The sequence below is a fragment of the Galleria mellonella genome, unplaced genomic scaffold (assembly GCF_026898425.1).
Source record: "Galleria mellonella isolate WM207_F2 unplaced genomic scaffold, CSIRO_AGI_GalMel_v1 utg99, whole genome shotgun sequence".
NCBI lineage: Eukaryota > Metazoa > Arthropoda > Insecta > Lepidoptera > Pyralidae > Galleria > Galleria mellonella.
In genome coordinates, this window is record NW_026442184.1 from 206,428 (window position 1) to 228,935 (window position 22,508).

Consider the following 22,508-nt stretch of genomic DNA (forward strand, 5'->3'; position numbering starts at 1 on the left):
TACCTCTTAACTCCACCACCACCAGAGGGAGACTTTGTACAAAAATCGTTTGCTTGGGTACCTCTGTCCTATTCGTGTTTCAACCGTAAAGCAGTTGTTTGCATGGCTGTGTTTCGGTTTGAAGGATTGGTATGGCGTGAATTTACAAGATACAAAGGAATAACACCTGAGTCCTCAGAAATGGCAACGCATGGGGGGTATCATAGGCGAAACAGTATACTCTGTTATGTCCATGGTACTGCTCATGTCTATAGGCGACCACTGACATGTATATGTATAATATGCTCAATAAGCTTAAGATTGATTAACTTATTTAAATCATTTAATTTGCACAATCTTTTTTTAGAACCCACTAGGGTCACAGGAAATTCTGAAAAAAACTTGTATAGATAATGTTTTTTGTAATTGTGAAGTAAAGGTGAAAATGAATTTCGACTGTCTTGGATCTGATCATTACGGACAAAAAGTTATAATTGAAACTAAGGGATCCAAAGGGACTCAAACAATTACATGCAGACAAATAACACAAAAGAATTTGGCACGTTTTAAAAATAAAATTGAACATAAAATATCTAGTGTCATAGTACTCAATATGACGGACATTGTATGTGAACATATTTTTAATTTAATTGAACATGAAGCTAGCAGTGAATTTAAAACAAAAACATTTTCAACTAGTGTAAAATCAAAGTTTTGTGACTGGGCCACGTTTGGTATTTATAAGTCTAGGGCTAATCTTTACGAACTTTACGAAAAACGAAGCTATATATCCGATCCCTTATTTCATTAACATGTAAAATCTTATTCTAAAATATTTAAAAAGGTTTGTCATACAGCTAAGTCTCTCTATTTAGGTAAAATAATAACTAAATCTAAAGATAAAATAAAAGCCACTTGGAAAGTAATAAATAGCGAAACTGGAAAAGTTAATTTTCAAAATAGCAAAATAGCTTTAAATATTAATAACAAATTGGTAAATTCCGATACAGAGGTCGCGCATACATTCGAATCTTATTTTACTAATATTCCATTAATTACGACACAGGCTCTAAAATCTTCCCCGTCTGCTGCTGAAACTTTACTAACAGACAATGTTAGCAAGTCATCAGCTGTATTTAACTTTAGACATACATCATCAGTAGAAATAATGAAAATATTCAAACAGCTTAATAATAAAAAAACAGAGGATCTATGGGGTATATCTGTTAAAATACTGGATAGTATAATGGAAATTATTGCGCCCTCTCTTGCTTTTATTTTCAATAAATGTATAGATGAAGGTAAATTTCCTAACATAATGAAAATTAGTAAAATCATATTTTTAAATCTGGAGATAGGAGTGACCCAATAAATTATAGACCTATATCCATACTCCCAGCACTCAGTAAAATTTTGAAAAAATAATCCTTATGCAACTTGTCAGTTATTTCAATTTAAATAATTTAATCCACAATAGTCAATTCGGTTTTTCCAAAGGTCGTTCAACTACAGACGCAGGTGCAGAGTTGCTTAGACACGTATTTGCTGCATGGGAAACTAAAATGGATGTGATAGGTATTTTTTGTGACCTTTCTAAGGCTTTTGATTGCGTTGATCATAATACATTGCTAAAAAAACTTGCTTTTTATGGCGTCAAAGACAATGCTTTAAATTTAATAAAATCTTATCTATCTGATAGAATACAGAAAGTGAAGATTAGCAACGCTACGTCTGACGGGTCACTTGTGCAAATGGGTGTACCTCCAGGATCTATTCTCGGTCCATTTTTATTCCTAGTTTACATTAATGATCTCCCATATGCCATGCAGGATAGATGCGGCATAGTATTATTTGCAGACGATACTTCATTGATTTTTAAAGTTAATAGAATGACTAATAATTATGACGATGTAAATAGTGCTTTGCGGCGTCTCCTGCACTGGTTTACAACTAACAATCTTATGTTAAACCCTAAAAAAACAAAATGTGTTAATTTCTCTCTGTCTAAAAGTTTTAATACTAATTGCAATATTAAATTAAATGACGAATCTCCTCGAATTTATAGAATCTACTGTCTTTCTAGGAATCACACTAGATAATAAAACACAATGGGGTGCACAAATATAAAGCCTTGCAGCGAAACTAAGTTCAGCAGCTTTTGCCGTGCGTAAATATATATAGTACACTGATACTGATACTGCTAGATTAGTCTATTTTAGTTATTTTCATAGTTTACTCTCTTATGGAATATTACTATGGGGAAAAGCGGCAGATATTAAGAATATATTCATATTACAAAAACGTGCCGTTCGAGCGATCTACTGTATGAAGAGTCGTGACTCATTAAGAGAGAAATTCAAAGAGGCAAATATTCTCACCGTTGCTTCTCAATTTATATATTCAAATATTATATATGTTCATAAAAATCTTGACTTATTTACAAAAAACAGCAATATTCATAATATTAATAGTTGCTAGATTTAAAGACAAACTTGCTGTCCCCAAGTATCGTTTAGAAAAAGTTAATAGGTCTTTTATGGGAATAGGTATAAAAATTTACAATAAGATACCAAAGGATATGTTGGAATTACCCTTAAATAAATCTCAAAACATCTGTTAAATCATATTTACTGAGCAAAGCCTATTACTCACTAAACGATTACTTGAATGACGAGTGTGCATGGCAATAGTTGTTCATGCACTGAATTTTCATTTAATGTTAGACATAGACACCTATATAAATATACATTGTAAATAAACTGGCTTTAAAAAAAAGTAATTCAATTGAGTTTCTTGCCAGTTCTTCTCAATTGGATCTATATACCGAACTGGACGGTAGGGAAAAAAATAAAATTATATGTAAAAATTTGACGTTCATAAGCGGCTAAAATGTCCTACATGAATAAATGATTTTTGAATTTTGAATTTTTTGAATTTTATATGGCGTGAATTTACAGGGAACAGAGGAATAACACTTAAGTCCTCAGGAATGACAAATGGGGGGTATCGTGGGCGAAGCAGTATACTCTTATTATTTATTTATGTCCATGTTACTGCTCATGTCTATAGGCGACGGATACCATTTTCCATCAGGTGGGCCGTCAGCTTGTTTGTCATTCTAAGTTGTATAAAAATATCCATCAACTGTAAACTGATTTAGGAAATTCTTTTTTTTTATCTGAAAGAATATATTTACAAATAGGTCCCGTAAAAATTTTACCAAAATCGGTTCAGTAGGTATAAAATAACTAGTTTTGCAAAAATTTTTTTGTAAAACACTTTCTTATAGAAATAATTAACATATTATAAATAAATAAAGTTAAAACTGAATGTGTTTTTTTTTTCGTATTTGGCATTATATTTGTCATATTTTTTTTTAGTTTAAATTAATCTTTAATTACTGGTATTATTTCTCAACGATTAAGTTATTTCTCTAATTGTTTTTGTGAGTATACCAATCATGTATTAATCAAAAAAGCCATGGTTACCTGAAGGTTTCCCATCGATGTCTTGGGCAAACAATGTGAGCACTGCTTTGATGAGATCCGAAGCTCCGGCTCCCAGGAGTATATCATCAGGAGACGCAGGCACACCGTCCCGGGCTGTCAGATATGCTGCCACTTGTCTTCTCACCACAGACAGGCCTGCTGGTGGTGAACACGCGCCCACAGTTCCACGCCTGTGACAATTTAAAAAAAAATACTTATTTTAAGAGATGAATACTAATAATAATATATGAGCATACTATAATTCAGATGAATTTGTTTTTTTAAGGATAAGCAAGCTGAAAAAGCTATGGTCTGGTAACGTAGCTCTAAGAAACGGCAACTGAATGGGAAGAAAAGTTCTTGAGTGGCGACCCCATACGGGAAAAGACAGCGTAGGATGACCCCCCCCCCCCCACTAGATGGAGTAATGACTTCAAATGTATTGCAGGGAGTCAGTGGATGCAGATGGCTCAGGAGCGTTCCTTATGGCAGTCTATGGGGAGGCCTATGTCCAACAGTGGACAGATAATGGCTGATGTTGATGATGGTTTAAAGGAAAGGAATAGTAATCTCGACTATCCTCTTGCTAGCAAACATACTCTGTCGGGGGGAAAGGGATTGTTAGTAATGGAGACTGAGAATCCCATTGCTAGCAATATACCCAACCAGGTCGTCCTCCTCGCGGTTCCCCCTGGAAACTATCATGGTTAATTCCTGATGAATTCATCATGATGTGCTAACTGGCCTGTTTTCATTCTCATCTATCACCCTTCACTGGTGCTCCGCCAGCGTATCCCGTTAGCGCAGGCGGGATTACCATACCATTTTTACTTATAAAAAAAAACATACTCTGTCAACTCGACCTCCTTGTACATTATCTTGATATAGTGATCAATTGACCATGCTCTATCTTCACCCATCATTGCTACCACATCGTCGTAAACTGGGCGTGATAAATTCCATTTTCTTCCATAATAAAAATATTTCTAAGTCAACCGATTCGACTGCCTTCGCTTAATCAAATTCGGATACTATAAATGTCGAGCGAGCCGCATAAATCAGGCGTGATGCAATATCAGCCATAAATTAATCACGTCAAATCACGCTCATGAATCATTTATCATCGATATTGGTTAATGAGCCGATGGTTCGTAGGGAAAAGTAGGGGTAAAGAGAGCGGGGGGGGGGGGAGGACGGTGCGTGAACGAAAAGTGCGAGGTGTGTAAACAAGAAGCGGTAATTAGGATCGCATTAAGTGACTCGTGTCCACTGTATTTTATCACGGTACGGTTATAGTTCAAATTAGGATATTGCTTAACCCAGTTACTACACTGTCAAGAGTGTTTATTTTATGCAACTTAGAATAGCAAACAAGTTGACAGCCCACCTGATCGAAAGTGGTAACCGTCGCCTATAGATATGAACAGTACAATGGACATAACAAAGTATACAGTGATACTCATGATACCCCCCCATGCGTTGCCATTCATGAGGACTAAGGTGTTATACCTCTGTACCCTGCAAATATCATTGCCATATCCCACCCTTCAACCAAAACATAGCAATGCGTACACAATTGCATCATAACAGAAACAAGAAAGAGACACCGTTACTCAAGCAGACGATTTTTGTACAAAGTCTCTCTTTGGTAATTTTTCAGGTGTTCCTTGCAAAATTTAAAAGAATTTTAGGCAACAAATAAAAACAATCTTAAACTTGTATAATTTTTGTCAAATTTCATAGCATGTTTATAAAAATATTTTTTTAATATTTTTCTATTTAATTATAATAGTGTATTTATTTCATAAATTTACATTGCTGTTTTCAAATTTGACCCAAACGTGATAGTGGATAAGTTAATTTGTTAGTATTATTTTTTAAATTCCGCTACCAAGATTTGGAGTTCTGCAAATTAATACGTCAACCGATAAAACATGCAGTGGACACAGGCACAGACATTAAGTTTTCCTTTTCTAACATTTGTACGTTTCTTTGTCAGATGTCGATACGGAGAGCTCTGTCATTTCCTGGGTTCAAATCCCTTGTCGTTTATGACACGCATTCTTCCAATTACGCCGCCCCTCCATTGTGCACTAATTGAAAGGCCTATTTTTAAAAATCCATACATACATATATACAGTTAGCTAACAATAGTTACCTGTATGTTGTTGTGTTTTTAGTTCCACTTTCGTTACGATTTCTCTTTCTCCTTTCGAGAATTTCATAAGAAATAAATTAATCTTAGGAAGTTTGCATAGGAAAACTTATTTCTATAATGTCATAACTTATAATTTAATAATCCCGTAGTTAATTTCTAGCGAAGTCTTCACGATGGGCTCACTTTCTTTCATCCTCACTTGGTACTCATTGGTACTTTGTCAACATATGCTGATTATGCAGTTAAAGTTACCATTCCATTTTCATCCTTAAAAACATGTCAAGTTGCATGACCAGTAATTATTAAACTAATATCCCACTTTTATGGGAAGAGACTCGTGTGTAGTAGTGCATCATTAACGGGTTATGATGATTTCACTTCCAATATTGGCAAGATGCATTCAACCGTATGTGAAGTAATGAAAAGCTCGAAATTCTTTGTACTTCTTTACTGATAATTCATTGAGACAAATGTACACATTCGATTTATATTTATTTCATTTGCAACTTTAGTATCTACATTTAGCAGCAGAATTGTACTATTTCTGTAAAGCACAACTTAAAATAATTGAGCTACAATAATATCGTCGACATCGTAACTCTTGATCAATAATACTGCAGACACCTCTCATTCGCCACAAAGTCAGACGAATTTATCTGTAGCATCACCATTGCTACAAGAAAATATTACAAAACCCCTACTTCTTGTATTATTCAATACACTTACGTGCAGTCAGCTAGGATCTTCCTGGCACGCTCCTTCGCGTCATCTGGGATGTCAGGACTTGACATCAGCTGAGGACATGCCGCCAGTGCCACCACCTGATAAAGAAATCGATTTGATAATTCAATTCCATGTATTTATGCAATTTTATACTTTAAACTGTTATTTTAGTACTTATAACATATTCAATACAACAAATGTTCAACAAAAGTCTTAAAAAATTCTGTTCTGGCAAAGGACAGAGAATTTTTTAAGGATGTTTCATCATAGACAACTACTGAAAAGAATCTATTTTTATTTCTTATCTTCATTCAATACGTAGTAGGCTCGGCTCTTTTTTGTTCGACAACCTTTCTGATCGAGTTACAGAGGCGTCCTGATTGATTTGCGCCGAAGTCTCGTGCACTCTCCGGGGACACCTTTACAATTGTTCGGAAACAAAGAAATTCCTCGGCCCTTTTAACTGGGTTTAATACTCGGCTTATTGTTGGATAAATGGTATTGACCTCAAACAGCTCGAGTTTACTGGACTGTGATGAGCGCGATGAATCGTGTAAATAACGTGTTCAATTCTCGATTGAATCAACTTTGTTGTGATGGTGGAAAGATGTCATAGGGAAAATCATGTTTAAACTCTCTTTGTATAAAGCCATCGTCTGATAAACAAGACAAAAGACTTAGATATTCGCAAGACCAGAAAATACTATTAATAAAATGAACACAAGAATAACACTAGCTCTTGGCAAAAATATCAAGAAAGCAAATATCAGGCATGTAATCGTATCTCAGTCAATTTCCAAAATATTCATTTTTTATAGAACTTAGAATGGCAAACATGCAGACGGCTTACTTGATCAAAAGCGATCAAAAGCCATATACCTACAGTGAGCTCTAAATACTTCAAGTCCATACCCAATAATTTCGCTCCCATATCGTTTAGATGACTTTTATATTGGGTTTACATAGATCCAATTAAGCAGACCAGTCTACTTGTACAATGATAGGACAATAAAGTATTTCATTCCAATAATTCCACTGACGTCATGAACAAATGATGCCAATATTTTATTTTTTTACATTTTTTCTGAAATCACAATTCTGTATTGTAAGAATACTATTCTCTGAATTCTTTCTCTCTCCGTATTATTAACTTACAATGATGCACCTACCTGTCGGATGAAGGTAATCGGCTTCTGTCCCAAGGCTTGGCAGTCTCCGATGTTAGCACGCACCACGCAATCGAATGGCTTGCGAATCCCCTGCATCAAACATTATACTATTAATTTTTTTAAATACAGGCAGCAAATGAGCATGCGGTCATCTGATGGTATGTGACTATCGCCGCCTATGAGCACGCAGGATCATAGGAATTACAGGTGTGTTGTCGACCTTTAAAAAGAAACATGCTCTTTTCTTGAAGATTACGAAGACAATGATGGAGCAGGTATGTAGGTACTATTAACCTGTAAAAGCTTTTACATCGCGTTAAGACCCGATTATGTATTTTAAATATGTGTAAAGAACGCGAAAGTGTAAGTTTAACCAAAATTAACTGATTACGACGTAATGTCGTAATTCCAAAATGTAGCTGCGTGTGAAAGAAAGTGCTTTGAAAAGTATATGGTACAAGACCGCCGCTCATTCAAATAATGAAAATTTATTTGTGACGGGTTGTACGGTAGTATAATATATTATGTCAATATAACAGAAATACAGCAGCAGGTATCAAACCGAATAATTCCTTAGAAACATTCCCCATCATACATTCGATAAAAAATGCATAGAGATGCAATGTCTCTGCACAGTTTCAGTGGGCAAAGTCGGATACTAACATTAATAATTCGAGCTGCCTGACTGTATTTTTACTATTAGATTTTCATACACTGGAGGAGGACTACGTACGAAAATTTCTTGAAGATTGTATTTCGGTTTGAGTGGTAGAATATGGCAGTGAAATTACAAGATATGCAGACTTAATCTACAATAATAGCAACACACTTGCTGTCCATTTCTATAAGTGACGGTTACCACTTTTCATTAGGACAATCATTAACTTATTTGATATTCTTTACATTAACATTTAAATAGTCAAGTAAAAAAAATTATGTGTCAATGAACAAAAACGCTAGATCAATTTTAGAACTTTTCTGTTATTCAACTCTCAATGGGTGTACTCGAATGATACGTATAATAATATTATTGATGATAACCTAATTAAACATCTAGGCCTTAGTAAGAGGGCCTGCGTTAAAATCTCCATATCTCCTTAAATATATATATTTCAAACATGCTTGGAAATGTGAGCATTATTTTGACAATCATGTATATGGACTCACGTATATGTGCCTCGGCTACGCCTCGGCCCACATTTGCACGTTCGTCCATCAATGACTCAATTGCTGGCCGCTGCAGTAATGTACTATATATATATATATATATATATATATATATATATATATATATATATATATATATATATATATATATATATATATATATATATATATATATATATTATTAATAGGGCTCTTACCTTCTTCAGGTATATCAGCCCTATTGTACCCTAAAGTGATTTCTTAAATAAAGTTTTATCTACTTTCCCTAGACACGAGAAGAGAGGAATCAATGGGCATCAATATCATCTGATTTAGGTTCAGCTATTGATATTTTAATCTCCTAAATATATACTGTTAGTAATGGATGTATATAATTTAAAATCTCTCAATTTATTATGTACATTGAATATAAACAAATAAATCATTTAAATTTTATTCCGGTGCAGTTTTTAAACCCATTTCAGGTCAACGGTCGGTGAGAATTATGCAATATTTAAAATTTAACGCCAGCCAGTGGTGAACATTTATATTGATATTCGTATGTACGTATGTTGGAGCGCACGACAATTACGTGCGATCAATAGTTAATTACGTTTCGTTATTGAATAGGTGCTGTGCACTCATTGGAATTCACAATTATACGCCGGCGACAATATATCATCAGTCGTCACACGTGTTATTGGAACTAATGCAAATTGCAATACATTCGTTTGCAACATCATTTCATTTCATTTATTTATTTTGTGATACATAGGTAACAACGGATGGTAAAACAAGATAAGTCGTTTATATCGAGGTAACAATCAAATTCGCAATTATATAAGAAAATATATATAATTATATATTTCTTATATATATATATATAGTGCAGTAAAAAAATCTGAGGCATTGATGGACGAACGTGCAAATGTGGACCGAGGCATAGCCGAGGCACACATATATGAGTCCATCAATGCTTAGTTGTGGCCAAGGCTTGTATAGTATTTTTTTCAAACAATGCGCGGAAATCAAAAACAAAATTTTACTTTTTAAGTTCAATGACGAATAACGAACAATAATAATTTTTCACGCGCCATAATGTTCCTTTGTTTTTTTTTTTCAATAAACAGCTTTCTATTTGCAAGCCAGTTCGAAATTTAAATAAACCCTTGTATAAGTTACCTCATGCTCACATTTCTAAACATGTTTAAGAAAAGGAAATTTATTGCATTCATCTCCAAGGAAATATATATAATAAAATATCTTTATTATATCATCATATAATAGACATTTTTATTAATCAACATTTATATATTTCCCGGGATTATTTGTATAGATTATTTAAATAGATTTTTCCATTGCCGTGTGATCCCCGTATAGGATAGGTAACCCCTTCCTCTCCCGTGGGAGGACAGGACAGGCAGCAACGTCCCTCTTAAAACATCTCTAAAGCCTAACTGCGGTTGCCAACCCACCTGCCAAGCGTGGCAACTACAGGCAAAATCCTCCTAGGGGGAGGCTTGTGTCCAACAGTGGACAGTTAAAAGCTGATATGATGACGATGATTCCTTTCTAGTTTTAAAGAGCGACGTAACAAATAATTTGTGTGAAGGACTCTATAGTCATTATCATCCGCTAACTGTCGACTGCTGAACATAGGTCTTTACCTTCGGGAGTTTTGCCAACCGCAGTTAGGTTTTTTTTTTGATGGGTGAAAATGGTATGGTAACCCCGCCTGCGCTAACGGGATACGCTGGCGGAGCACCAGTGAAGGGTGATAGATGAGAATGAAAACAGGCCAGTTAGCCCATCATGACGAATTCATCAGGAATTAACCATGATAGTTTCCAGGGGGAACCGCGAAGAGGTCAACCTGATTGGGTATATTGCCAGCAATGAAATTCTTAGTCTCCATTACTAACAATCCCTTTCCCCCACCGCAGTTAGATTTTGGTGATGTTTGAAGAGGGACACTGCTGCTCACCGACCGTTAAATTCCCATAATCACCTCTTATCACAGCTACGGGAACAAGAATTATCAAAACTGGTTGTATCAAAATTGATTAATAGCAAAGAGTCCGTGTAACATACACACAAAAAGAAATATAAGCGAATGATTTGTACCATCCCTTCTTGAAATCACATAAAAATTATTCCCTGTTTCAAAAACGACACTTTAAAAACTTATACGAGAAAGTTCACCATCGTGTTAAATTATGTAGGACACATCCATGGCATTCTACACGAGTGTCCGTGGAAGCCATTCGGCAGCAATAAAATTGTTTTACTCTCTCATATTTTATAGAAACAAACGACGGTTGCGGCCATTACAAGCGCCGTGAACCGCCGTGGGCCCCATGGGCCGCCACTGGCCGCGCCATCGACGCATCCGGAGTCAGGATGCGATTCATTGTGAACGAACAACCCAGTGCACTTTACCGCCTTTTAGATTTACGTTGATATGGTTACGTGGAAACTACATGGAATGAAAATACGACGAAAGAGATGCGCAATGTGGATTTTTTAAACACAATAAATAATATAAAATAAATCCCCCTAAGACAATAACCTTTTTTCTTTTAATGGATGATAATTATATGGTAATCCCGCCTGCGCTATCGGTATACACTGGCGGTGTACCAGTGGGAGATGAGGATGAAAGCAAGTCAGTTGGCTCATCCTGACAAATTCAACTAAAATTAACACGATGGTTTCCAGGAGGAACCGCGTGGAGACCAACTTGACAGGGTATATTGCTAGTAATGGGGTTTTTGACCCCATTACTAACCCCTTGGGGGGAAAGGGATTTTTTTAATGAGTGATAATGATATGGTAACTCCACCTGCGCTATCGGTATACACTGGCGGGACACCAGTGATAGATGACTGATGAGGATGAAAGTAGGTCAATTAATCCATCCTGATGAATTCAACTAGAATTAACCACGATGGTTACCAGGTGGAACCACTTGGAGATCGACCTGACAGGGTATATTGCTAGTAATGGGGCTACTTGGCTTCATTACTAACAATCCCTTTCCCCCCCGTAAAGGGATTGTTAGTAATGCGGACTACTAGTCCCCTAAAACAGCCATGTAATCGATGTCTGTTATAGATACTGACCTCTTTTTCATTTGTATATTATTGATTGATTGATGTATACTGTACAGGCGGGGTTACCATTCCATTATCATCCATAAAAAAATCGCGGTTAGGCTGTGGTGATGGTTTAAGAGGAACGCTGACTGTCCCTCGACCATTAAATTCTATTAGTCACCTATTACGGCATCCACGGGAAAGGAAGGGGTGGTTCTTTCTATACCGGGACCACACGACCATATATCCATATCATAGTCATGATTAATTTATTTATTTATACGTTTGCACACATTAAAATATGTCTACAGGGCGGACTTGATGCCTGATAACATTTTGAACCAGTCAATCATTTATTTACAATATTATTTATCTAATACAATGTTTTTCAATCTTTTTCATGACGGACTTAGTATATAAAAAATGGAGGCATTCGAAACCATGGAACAGCGCCGGTTTCGAATGTGTATGGATTTTATAGAACAATTATGAAATGTACAGTTGTATTTATATTCATAGTTAGGTATTGATAAAATAAAAGAAATAATACGTAATAAAGTATCTAAAACATATGTGTAATCGATGTCTATAGAATGGCAAACAAGTGACGGGCACGCTGATGGTGTTTTATTGGCAATATAATAAACTTTATTATTACTAGCTTTTTTTTACAATTCTTTTTCTATTCTCTAATTTATATTACCTTTTCTCAAACATGTTTGGAAATATGAGCATTATTTTGACAGTCTTCTGTCTGTTATAGATACTTCATTATGTATTATTGATAGATTGATGTATTTACGGAACTGTTGATTTTTCAATGCTTCGCGACCTTCCGCGACCCCCGTGTAGAGGCTCTGGGAAAACACTGATCTAATACATTTGCAGGGATAAATTGTTAGTAATGGAGACTGAGAATCTGTCCATTGTAATATACCCAAAGGTGGAATCTCCTCGCGGTTTGGAAACTATTATGGTTAAACTGATGAATTCATCATGATGGGCTAACTAATGGCCTGTTTTATTTAAATTGCTCCGAACTCCCGTTGCGCAAATAGAAACCATTTTCATCCATCAAAAAAAAAATAAAGTTTCTATCTAAAGACATGGTTGTCATTTGACTGAAATAAATATTATTTTTCGTTATTCATCAATTGATCTATCATATAAAGAATAAATGTGATTATGATTTGATTTAACAGCGGCGCGTATTGTTTGAGAACAATCGCTCGCAATGAAGGGATCGTGCCTGTTATGTAAGAAACTACTTCATAGAAATCTATAGTTACCTATAGAAAAAGTAGGGCACGCTAGTGTTTTATTGGCAATATAATAATAAAGTTGGCTAGCTCTTTTTTTACAATTCTCTTTCTATTTTCTCATTTATATTACCTTACCTTCTATTACTTCTTTCAAGAACAGGTTGAAATTTCATTTTTTTTTAGTTATATTTTTTTATGTTTCTAATTGAATTGTCAAATTTTAAAATCTTTAAACTAAATTTCTAATTTAGGTAGTATATTCATTTATTTTATTTTTTTATTTTATAAGTAAGTAGGTATTATATTTATTTATAGTATAGTATGTAATATTTCACAATATTTATAAATGCATTATATTACATGTAATTTACAAGTGCATATATATATACCGCACGTTTTGATATTATTTTTGAAGTGAAAACTTCTTTAGGCATTGGACATTTTTTGAGATAGGAAAAACCATTGAACTGTCGACATTGTTACCATTATCATCACCTCTGTATATATGTATCTACATACATATATTGTGTATATACGTACAAAGATACACAAGCATTTTGGCATTTTTTGAGGTGGAAAAAACCATTGAGTTCGCGACACTGTTACCCTCACCGTAACCGACACCTCTGCAGATTCAAAAAGTACACACGTAATAGTTCAAGTTTTGACTTCTGTCGGCACTCCTGGAGTACCACAAGTTTTTTTCTAAGAAATTGAACATACAAAGTAAGGTTTAAAAACTAACTATCGCATTTGTGCCACTAACTTTTAAGTAGCCAGTAATTTAACTACCAACAGAAGAATAACTGTTCAAATCAAATTAGCAACGAAGAGAGCTGCCTCGCGGCAGAATTAATTAGTTAAGACTTAAGACAAATATCCTTCCCTGTAATACAGAGTCCAGTGATAATAAAACCTTATTTTTAAATTATCGAAAAAAAAATATAGTAAAGAATTTTATAAGTTCCTCTATTTTATTTATTTAAAAAACTTTATTAATCAAAAGAAAATCTGCTAGAAAAGGATATATATATATATATATATATATATATATATATAATCACATATATACCAATATATATATATATATTGGTATATATGTGTATATATAATAGATAGGATAGGTACAGAAAAAACAGTCAATAATGTATACTCTTTTTCATAGATAGAGTGTCTCCGTATAAATGCGTCGAGAAAAGTGGGTCAATTTTTTCATACAATTTTTCATACAATGTATGGGGAGAAAGGGATTGTTAGTAATAGAGACTAAAAATCTTATTGCTAGCAATATACCCAACCAGGTCGATTTCCTCGCGGTTCCCCTTGGAAACTGTCATGGTTAATTCCTAATGAATTCATCATGATGGGCTAACTGGCCTGTTTTCATTCTCATCTATGACCCTTCACTGGTGCTCCGCCAGCGTATCCCGTTAGCGCAGGCTCTACTATTTTCACCCATCAAAAAAAAAAGAGCCTATGTACAGTAATAAACGGTTAATGATTGATATGATGATGTTGATCAACTCTATTAACTATCATTTTAAAATAAAAAAGTAAGAAATATAACAGCTAAAAACAATACAAATTGAAAAGGTAACATTCCGTGGATAGATACATCCTTACACACGGTGCGTTTCGCCGCCTCTTTCATATTGCGGACAGCCAAAGAATGGAGTTCTCAGCCGTCCATTTTCCCGGAGCGTTCTGACCGTTTCAAGGATACAGTGGATGAATAGGCGTTTTCTAGGCAACTATGTAACAACTTAATACTGCTACTTTTTCTATTACAAATTCTTTTCATGTTTTCTTTTTTTTTTATTTTATTTTATGCAACTTAGAATGGCAAACAAGATGACGGGGGAAGATTGCTTGTAATTTGGATAAGCGACCCCATTGCTAACAATAATCAGGTCGACCTCCTCACGGTTCTCCCTGTAAATTATCGTGATTGATTATTGTTAAATTGGTTTCGATGGACCAACTGACCTGTTTCATCCTCACTAGTATCCTGCTAGTGTATACCGATAGCACAGGCGAGGTTACTATTCCATTATCACCCATTAAAAAAACCAAGCTGACGGCCCACCTGATGGAAAGTGGTAAACGTCACCTATAGATATTAGCAGTACCATGGACATAACAGAGTATACTGTTTCGCCCATGATAACACCTATGCGTTGCCATTCCTGAGGACTAAGGTGTTATGTTTCCGTACCCTGTAAATTCACTGCCATATCTCACCCTTTAGACTAAAACACAGCCATGCAAACGCTACTGCTTTACGGTTGAAACACGAATGGGACAGTGTTACCCAAGCAAACGATTTTTGTACAAAGGTGACTCGTAAGTATTTACTCGTAAGTACCGCACAATAAACATACTACGCAACGCCATCTAGTTCCAAACTAAGCAGAGCTCGCACTATGTGTATTGATGATGAGTCCCGACCATTTTCGGTCGGTCGGTAAAATAGTATTCACATAAAAAATATAGACGAAAACTATTGGCAACCTTCCTTTATCCAAGCCACAGAATGACACGGCCAACGTTGCTGAGCTCGGCGAATTCATTGATAGTTTGACAAGTGACAAATTAACTGAAGCGCAAGCGGCAAAAATAGGACGGTCTTACCCTCTTTTGATTAAAGCGCCAAGTATTAAGCGATATAGCTTTGCTTAATATACGAGTATAGTATTTATAAATTGCATTTTGAATTTATACATACATACATACATACATATCTGTCACGCCTGTCTCCCATTAGGGTAGGCAGAAACAATGGAACGCCAAATGCTTCGATTCAAACAAACCTCTTTCGTTTCCTCCACATTCATCAATCTTTTCATACACGCTCGCCGGTTACGGGTACTTATAATTTGGCCCTTCTTTAGCCCTTTGAATTTATAGTAGTCGTGAATGACAACGAATTACAAGTATTATAGGCATTACAGTTTTTCTGCAATGTTCATAATGCTGGTCATATCTAAGTATAGGTAGCGGTTATCACTTTCCATTAGCTAGGTCGTTAACTTATTTGTCATTTTAAATACCATAATTTTGTTTTGACATCACAATTTTTAATATAAACGTGCACAGCTTACTAAGACTAGCAAGGTAAAGAATTTATTTTACAACTAGTTTTTACTCGCGACTTTGTCCGCGTGACCGGGATATGTTTGCTAACCGGGATAAAAAATAGCCTATATCCTTGTCCATCGCATATAGCACATGTATACCAAATTACATAGCAATTGGGTAAACCATTAAAGTGATTTGGCGAAATAACAAACAAACTTACTTTCACATTTACAATAATAATAAGAACTAGCTATGTTCTCATTGAGATTTTTTTTTACAACTTAGAATGGCAAACAAGCTGACGGTCCACCTGATGGAAAGTGGTAACCGTCGCCTATAGACATGAGCAGTACCACGGACATAACAGAGTATACTGATTCGCCCATGATACCCATCATGCGTTGCCATTCCTGAGGACTCGAATGTTATTCCTCTGTACCCAGTAAATTCACGCTATATCCTACCCTTCAAACCGAAACACAGCCATGCAAACACAACTGCTTCATGGCTGAAAAACGAATGGGACAGAGGTACCCAAGCAATCGACTTTTGTACAAAGTCACCCTCTGGTTCTCCAAAATTTCAAGCTTCTAAATTCACTATTTTAGACTGTCAATTAATTACATTATTTTATCTCTTTTACATTTTATCATTTGCAATTAATGAACTCTATAGAGTCATAAAACAAGAGAAAAAATGTCTAATGACCTATAAATACCTTTCTAATGACCCCAGATTTCCTTGTAAAAAAGTTAATGGTTTAAAGACATTGTCTGGTTTAAAACTTACGATTGGAGTAGAGAGAGAGAGTAGAATACGGTAATTTTTTAACGAGTCCCATAATATTAAGTTTCTTAATAAATTTTATTTTCATAGCTATGTTATGTGATTAAGTCGCCAATTCTGAATGATTATTTACAATCGATAGATTTCACTCTCGATTTGTTCACACGAAGGGATATAGATAAGTTGACTGGTGGAGAACACCGTCCGGTGTTAAGTCCGCCAAATGTACATAGAATTTTACTGTGCATTCAAGTTTAAATAAATAAATATAGGTATAACACCTTAGTCCTCAGGATGGCAACGCATGATGGGTATCATAGACAACACAGTTTACTCTATTATGCCCATGGTACTGTTTATGTCTAAAGAAGATAGTTATCACTTTCCATAAGATCGGCCATCAGTTTGTTTGCCATTCTAAGCATTGCATAAAAAAACAGAATTATTACAGTCCGACCAAAATTGGCAATGTATGACGTAACACAAAAAAAAATACACAAGATTTGAGTACCTCCTCGTTTTACAGTATTATACTCATAATTTGTTAAGTCTTCTATCTCCGTAGATCATATAGGTACATAGTAATCGACCCACGCCACCTCAAGCGACAACAAAGGCCTACGACTCAAGTAACATTGAATTAGTAGGGCATTCGGCCATTCCGCGTCGACAACAAGCGACAAACAGCCCGATAAATCTCGCTTATTGCGTCGAACTGAGTATAATTCAGGCAAAAAGGGGTAGCCGACGAAAATATGTTTTTATTGGTCGTGTTTCGTAGTTTACGACCATTGCACTTCACATTCAAAACATCACACAGAGAAATATGATTATATTTCCCCCTATATCTTAGTTTATCGTTGGATCGGACTCTTTCTGAGCCCGTGGACCGTGGGTTATATTGGTAAGCTTATATCTGGCCAAGTTCTTATTATGAATATACATATGTCTACACAATAGGGTAAAATCCTAAAAATTAAGATTTTAATTTGATAGTCGAGCAAAACTGTAATGTTACGAATCATTAAGAACTGTCAAATAGTAAAATCATTAAACTAAATTTCTTATGTAGGTAGTATATTTATAGGTAGGTAGGTTTTATATATAGTTTACGTATTTATATAATATGCCAATGTAATAATAATAATAAACTCTTTATTGCACATAATAGAGATGTATACAAGGAGTATTTATACAGAATGTGCATATACAAAAGGCGGCCTTATCACTAGAAGCAATCTCTTACAGACAATATTGCAATGTATATATTAATATTTAATTTAACTGTTTATTTATAAATTGGTATTAATAGTTGTTCGTACACTTTATCTGCCCGCTAACGACATACTATCCAACTGTATTGGGTTGACTGGAAGAGATCTCTGTCAGGGATAAGTCCACCCTTGCTCACGATATTTATAAATGCATTAACAATAATATTTACAAGTACGATAAAGAATATATATATAAATATATAAATATATATATATATATATATATATATATATATATATATATATTCTCTTCATCCCAAAGGTCGACTAGTAGAGAATGTTTCTAGCATTAAATCCTTTTCTAGCAGATTTTCTTTTGATTAATAAAGTTGTTTAAATAAATAAAATAGAGGAACTTATAAAATTCTTTACTATATTTTTTATTCAATAATCTTAAAATAAGGTTTTATTATCACTAGACTCTGTATTACAGGCAATATATATATATATATATATATATATATATATATATATATATATATATATATATATATATATATATATATATATATATAGAGTCCGATCCAACGATAAACTAAGATATAGGGGGAAATATAATCATATTTCTCTGTGTGATGTTTTGAATGTGAAGTGCAATGGTCGTAAACTACGAAACACGACCAATAAAAACATATTTTCGTCGGCTACCCCTTTTTGCCTGAATTATACTCAGTTCGACGCAATAAGCGAGATTTATCGGGCTGTTTGTCGCTTGTTGTCGACGCGGAATGGCCGAATGCCCTACTAATTCAATGTTACTTGAGTCGTAGGCCTTTGTTGTCGCTTGAGGTGGCGTGGGTCGATTACTATGTACCTATATGATCTACGGAGATAGAAGACTTAACAAATTATGAGTATAATACTGTAAAACGAGGAGGTACTCAAATCTTGTGTATTTTTTTTTGTGTTACGTCATACATTGCCAATTTTGGTCGGACTGTAATAATTCTGTTTTTTTATGCAATGCTTAGAATGGCAAACAAACTGATGGCCGACCTTATGGAAAGTGATAACTATCTTCTTTAGACATAAACAGTACCATGGGCATATACTGTGTTGTCTATGATACCCATCATGCGTTGCCATCCTGAGGACTAGGTGTTATATTTATATATAAAATTCTATGTACATTTGGCGGACTTAACACCGGACGGTGTTCTCCACCAGTCAACTTATCTATATCCCTTCGTGTGAACAAATCGAGAGTGAAATCTATCGATTGTAAATAATCATTCAGAATTGGCGACTTAATCACATAACATAGCTATGAAAATAAAATTTATTAAGAAACTTAATATTATGGGACTCGTTAAAAAATTACCGTATTCTACTCTCTCTCTCTACTCCAATCGTAAGTTTTAAACCAGACAATGTCTTTAAACCATTAACTTTTTTACAAGGAAATCTGGGGTCATTAGAAAGGTATTTATAGGTCATTAGACATTTTTTCTCTTGTTTTATGACTCTATCGAGTTCATTAATTGCAAATGATAAAATGTAAAAGAGATAAAATAATGTAATTAATTGACAGTCTAAAATAGTGAATTTAGAAGCTTGAAATTTTGGAGAACCAGAGGGTGACTTTGTACAAAAGTCGATTGCTTGGGTACCTCTGTCCCATTCGTTTTTCAGCCATGAAGCAGTTGTGTTTGCATGGCTGTGTTTCGGTTTGAAGGGTAGGATATAGCGTGAATTTACTGGGTACAGAGATAACATTCGAGTCCTCAGGAATGGCAACGCATGATGGGTATCATGGGCGAATCAGTATACTCTGTTATATATGTCTATACTTTCCATCAGGTGGACCGTCAGCTTGTTTGCCATTCTAAGTTGTAAAAAAAAATCTCAATGAGAACATACGAGGTCTGTCCGGAAAGTTCGTATAAAAGTGTTCTGGAATGCGAGAAAGAGGAGTGGGGAGGCCAGGTAAGCGCAGGACCCCTTCCTTATGTCCCTAACAATGCTTCAGTTCTGGTCTGACCGCCGTGCGGTGCGAACTGGCTTGTCACGCCATCTGTGAAGTTACCTCTTAACGAAACCCCGTATGGAGCCCGCTTCCGTTGAAGATATCAAGTTTCTCTCGAAACTCGGCAAGAATGGCCGTGAAATTTTTGCCGATCTCAGAACAGTTTATGGGGATGATGCTGTGAAGGAACCAACCGTCCACAAGTGGCTAAAAAGATTCAGAGAGGGCCGAGAAAGCGTTCAAGATGACCCACGTTCAGGACGTCCTTCCACTTCACATTCCGACGAAAACGTGGAAAGAATTCGAACTTGTGTTAATGGGGACCGTCGTTTAACGGTCAGACAGTCGTGTGGCACGAGTTCGTCCAGAATTGGCGCGAGAGGGGCGTTGGATTCTTCACCACGACAATGCCCTTGCCCACACCTCTCTTGTTGTCCGTGAGTTTTTGAGTAAAAATTCCATTACGGTGACCGAACACCCCCCCTATTCGCCGGATTTGGCCCCGTGTGACTTCTTCTTGTTCCCAAAAACCAAATTGGTACTTCGGGGGCGGCATTTGGGGGACATAAATGAGATAAAAAAAGCTACGACGGGGCAGCTGAGAAACCTACAACCAGAGGACTTTCAAGGAGCCTTCTCACAGTGGAAACGGCGTTGGCACAAGTGCATTATGTCACAGGGGGAGTACTTTGAAGGGGATAAAATTGATTTACCTGAATAATTGTAAAATAAAATTTTTAAAAAACTTTTATACGTACTTTCCGGACAAACCTCGTAGCTAGTTCTTATTATTATTGTAAATGTGAAAGTAAGTTTGTTTGTTATTTCGCCAAATCACTTTAATGGTTTACCCAATTGCTATGTAATTTGGTATACATGTGCTATATGCGATGGACAAGGATATAGGCTATTTTTTATCCCGGTTAGCAAACATATATCACGCGGACAAAGTAGTAAAAACTAGTTGTAAAATAAATTCTTTACCTTGCTAGTCTTAGTAAGCTGTGCACGTTTATATTAAAAATTGTGATGTCAAAACAAAATTATGGTATTTAAAATGACAAATAAGTTAACGACCTAGCTAATGGAAAATGATAACCGTTACCTATACTTAGATATGACCAGCATTATGAACATTGCAGAAAAACTGTAATGCCTATAATACGAAGAAGAACTTATAAAATTCTTTACTATATTTTTTATTCAATAATCTTAAAATAAGGTTTTATTATCACTAGACTCTGTATTACAGGCAATATATATATATATATTTGTTTAGCTTTCGTATACTATGCGATATCTCCTCTGATTTGAAATTAATTTCAACAATTGTTTTTTATAATCAAGACATTTCTCCTATTAATTTTGTGCCTCTATTGACGAGCTGGAAACGAACTCCGAACGTCTATATTTCAAATCACTACACTAATGACTTTAGGCTGCAGCTGAAAATCAGAATTAGTGGGGGGAAAGGGATTGTTAGTAATGGAGACTGAGAATCCCTATTGCTAGCAATATACCCAACCAGGTCGACATCCTCGCGGTTCTCCCTGGAAACTATCATGGTTAATTCCTGATGAATTCATCATGATGGGCTAACTGGCCTGTTTTCATTCTCATCTATCACCCTTCACTGGTGTTCCGCCAGCGTATCCCGTTAGCGCAGGCGGGGTTACCATTTCATTTTCACACATAAAAAAAAATCTGAATCAGTGCTTTGCTTTTAAGCACAACTATCACTGAGCTATAGTTGCCTATTTGGGTCACTGCGACACACATGGCGAAAACATATTTTTGTATTTTATCTTTGGTTTTATATTTAAAAAAAAAATGTAATTAATTTAATGGTATGAACTCATTTGTTAATTTACGTGTGTCATAAATGGCTCAAATAAAGCGTTTATCTATCTATCTATCTATGTAATGATTACTCTGAAAAATATACGAAGCTGTATCTGAACTCCATACCTTATCTAATTCCCGTTCGAGTTGCGTCGCTCGCTCAGCTAGAGGTCCGCGCACTGCATACTTAACGTTTAGCAAGTTCTGATTAACATTATCAGACGTTATACACTTCTTATTTAAATTCATTTTTTTTATATAACCACCTCTTTTTACACCAATTTAGCCGTTACGGTTTACAAGTAGAACTGAAATGCAACGTACTTGCGAGGTCTAGATATATATATTTTTTTTTTATTTTGACACCTTATCGAGCTGGTAGATTCCCGAGCACTGAATTTAGTTTACATTGATTTTTCCCTGTGATAACATCACGACTCTGTCTTAACTAAAAATCAATATAACTATACAATGATTATAAAGTAGGTTTCCTTAAAAGAATATTACGGTAGATAATTGCATGAGATTTTTAGGGAACTATT

General features: G+C 35.2%; 1 protein-coding gene across 1 annotated transcript in view; it reads right to left on the minus strand.

Moving 5' to 3' along the window:
• LOC113516445 (alanine aminotransferase 1-like) overlaps positions 1-22,291 on the minus strand; it is a 45,167-nt gene extending 22,876 nt beyond the window's left edge. The window contains exons 1-4 of the mRNA XM_052903001.1: positions 22,093-22,291; positions 7,518-7,607; positions 6,352-6,446; positions 3,468-3,658 (exon numbers count right to left, since the gene is read on the minus strand). Of these exons, the coding sequence (XP_052758961.1) occupies positions 3,468-3,658; positions 6,352-6,446; positions 7,518-7,607; positions 22,093-22,215 (499 nt within the window). The 5' untranslated portion in view covers positions 22,216-22,291. The remainder of the gene's footprint in view (positions 1-3,467; positions 3,659-6,351; positions 6,447-7,517; positions 7,608-22,092) is intronic.
• Positions 22,292-22,508: the final 217 nt, after the last annotated feature.